Source organism: Sinocyclocheilus anshuiensis, unplaced genomic scaffold (assembly GCF_001515605.1).
Source record: "Sinocyclocheilus anshuiensis isolate Anshui unplaced genomic scaffold, SAMN03320099.WGS_v1.1 scaffold964, whole genome shotgun sequence".
NCBI classification, from domain to species: domain Eukaryota; kingdom Metazoa; phylum Chordata; class Actinopteri; order Cypriniformes; family Cyprinidae; genus Sinocyclocheilus; species Sinocyclocheilus anshuiensis.
The window spans coordinates 1,345,422-1,347,463 of NW_015552666.1; the positions used below are offsets into that span (position 1 = coordinate 1,345,422).

At 35.0% G+C, this 2,042-nt stretch overlaps 1 protein-coding gene across 1 annotated transcript in view; it reads left to right on the plus strand.

The window, feature by feature from the left end:
* Nucleotides 1-2,042, plus strand: part of LOC107667344 (peptidyl-prolyl cis-trans isomerase FKBP5-like) — an 18,980-nt gene that overhangs the window by 12,670 nt on the left and 4,268 nt on the right. The window contains exons 9-10 of the mRNA XM_016458971.1: nt 172-357; nt 446-685. Coding sequence (XP_016314457.1) covers nt 172-357; nt 446-685 — 426 coding nt within the window. The remainder of the gene's footprint in view (nt 1-171; nt 358-445; nt 686-2,042) is intronic.

A 2,042-nucleotide genomic window follows, 5' to 3' on the forward strand; every position in this document is an offset into this window, starting at 1 on the left:
GACTTAATTTTACTACAAATAAACTACTATCTTAAAATGTTACTAATTTAATTCTATTGGATATTTTATATTTTTTCATTTGAGTTCAAATGCTTCTTACGATCATCTCTTAACAGTCTTGTTTTTGAAGTGGTCAGGTAATTGACAGCCTTCTTTATACTGTGCATTCAGGCTGGACGGTACAACTATGCTGTAATTCAGTACCAGCAGATTGTAAACTGGTTAGAGACGGAGTGTGGTATCGGAAAAGTGCAGCTACAAGCCATCCAGGCCCTCCTATTAGTGGCCCATCTGAATCTTGCCCTGTGTTTTCTGCGATTGCGCGAATACTCTCAAACAGTGGAGAACTGCAACAAGGTAGATTCAGATAGCGGTGAACAAAATGTAATTTTATGTGTTTCAAAACAATTTTTTCTTACCGTGTTTTACTGGTTGTCATTACTAGGTTATCGACCTGGACCCAGAAAATGAGAAAGCTCTATATCGACGAGGTGAAGCGCATCTGTTGCGCAACGAGTTCAGCATGGCTCTGGTGGACTTCAAGCAAGTTTTGCAAGTTAACTCATTCAACCGCGCTGCCCGCAGCCAGATAGCCGTCTGTCAGTGCAAGATTCGTGAGCACCATGAGCATGACAAGAAGATCTATGCAAACATGTTCCAGAGGTTTGCTGAACACGATGCTAAGGTATACCAACTATCACACTGGCCAGATAGAAATGTTTATTCTTGACAAATTCACTCGTTGCAGTTTCAGGAATGTGGCATTAGGAAGTGCTTAATTCTTTACTTGAATAAACAATACCCTTGGTTGTACTCAACAAATCTAACAAAAAACAAAACAAAAACAAAAAAACATGAACACAGCCAAGGCTGAGACATAATCTAGTATTAGCAAAGACTATAGAATACCCAAGACGTGTCACTCGTATAGTTTTGAATGGGGAAAAATGCAATGCAAACATGATACAGGGCAACAACTCCATAAATGCAGTTATGCTCTGAAATTAAAGAAAGTTTGAAAAATTAGTTTAAATGTGATTTTATACAACAGTTCAGTAAATAAGAAGTTGATATTGTGTTATATTTTAAACAGAATATTATGTGTTTACGTTAAATTTTGCAGAGATATATTACCTTTAAAGCCACAGCAGAACTGTTGCGTCTCTGAGCAACACAGCGGTGTTTAGTTTCTGAATGAATCTGCGTTTTGAACGAATCGTGTGAATCAATGATTCAAAGGCCCATTCATAAAGAGAGCCATTTACTTCATTCCACAATATTATGTGTTTTTGCTCAATTTCGCAGAGAACATATTACCTAAAGCCACAGCAGAATTGTTGCGCGTCTCTGAGCAACACAGCTGTGTTTAGTTTCTGAATGAATCCGCGTTTTGAACGAATCGTGTGAACCAATGATTCAGTAGCCCAGAGAGAGCAGTTTACTGAATTCCTGAATGAATCAGCCGTTTGAACGAATCAAATCAAGGCATTTACCGCCACCTACTGGCAGATTAATTTTCTTATTTAGAGTATTATTTAATTTAAAATAATAATAATAAAAACATTAAAGGGATAGTTCACCAAAAAATTCTGTCATCATTTACTCAAACCTGAATGACTTTCTTTCTTTTGTGGAACATAAAATAAGGTATTTTGAAGACTGCTGGTAACAAAGTTGTTTTGGTTACCAATGACTTTCATTGTATGAAAAAAAATACTGAGATGTTTCTCAAATTATCTTCTTTTATGTTCCATAGTTTATGTTAGGCCGTTGTAGACTAAATGTTTATGTGTAATAAATTTTATGTTGAAAAAACTCTACAATTTGTAATGTCTACTTGATACTTTCTCATTTAACACAAAAATAGCTTTAAATAATCTTTTGTAGGTATTTTCAGTCAAATTTATTTTGCAATTAATTAATCGAAACATCATGTAATTAATTAGATTAAAAATTTTTATCTATTGACAGCCCTATAATTCAGAATATAAACTGCTTAATCTGCCATTTTCAGTAAGATTCACACTCACACACAGAAACAC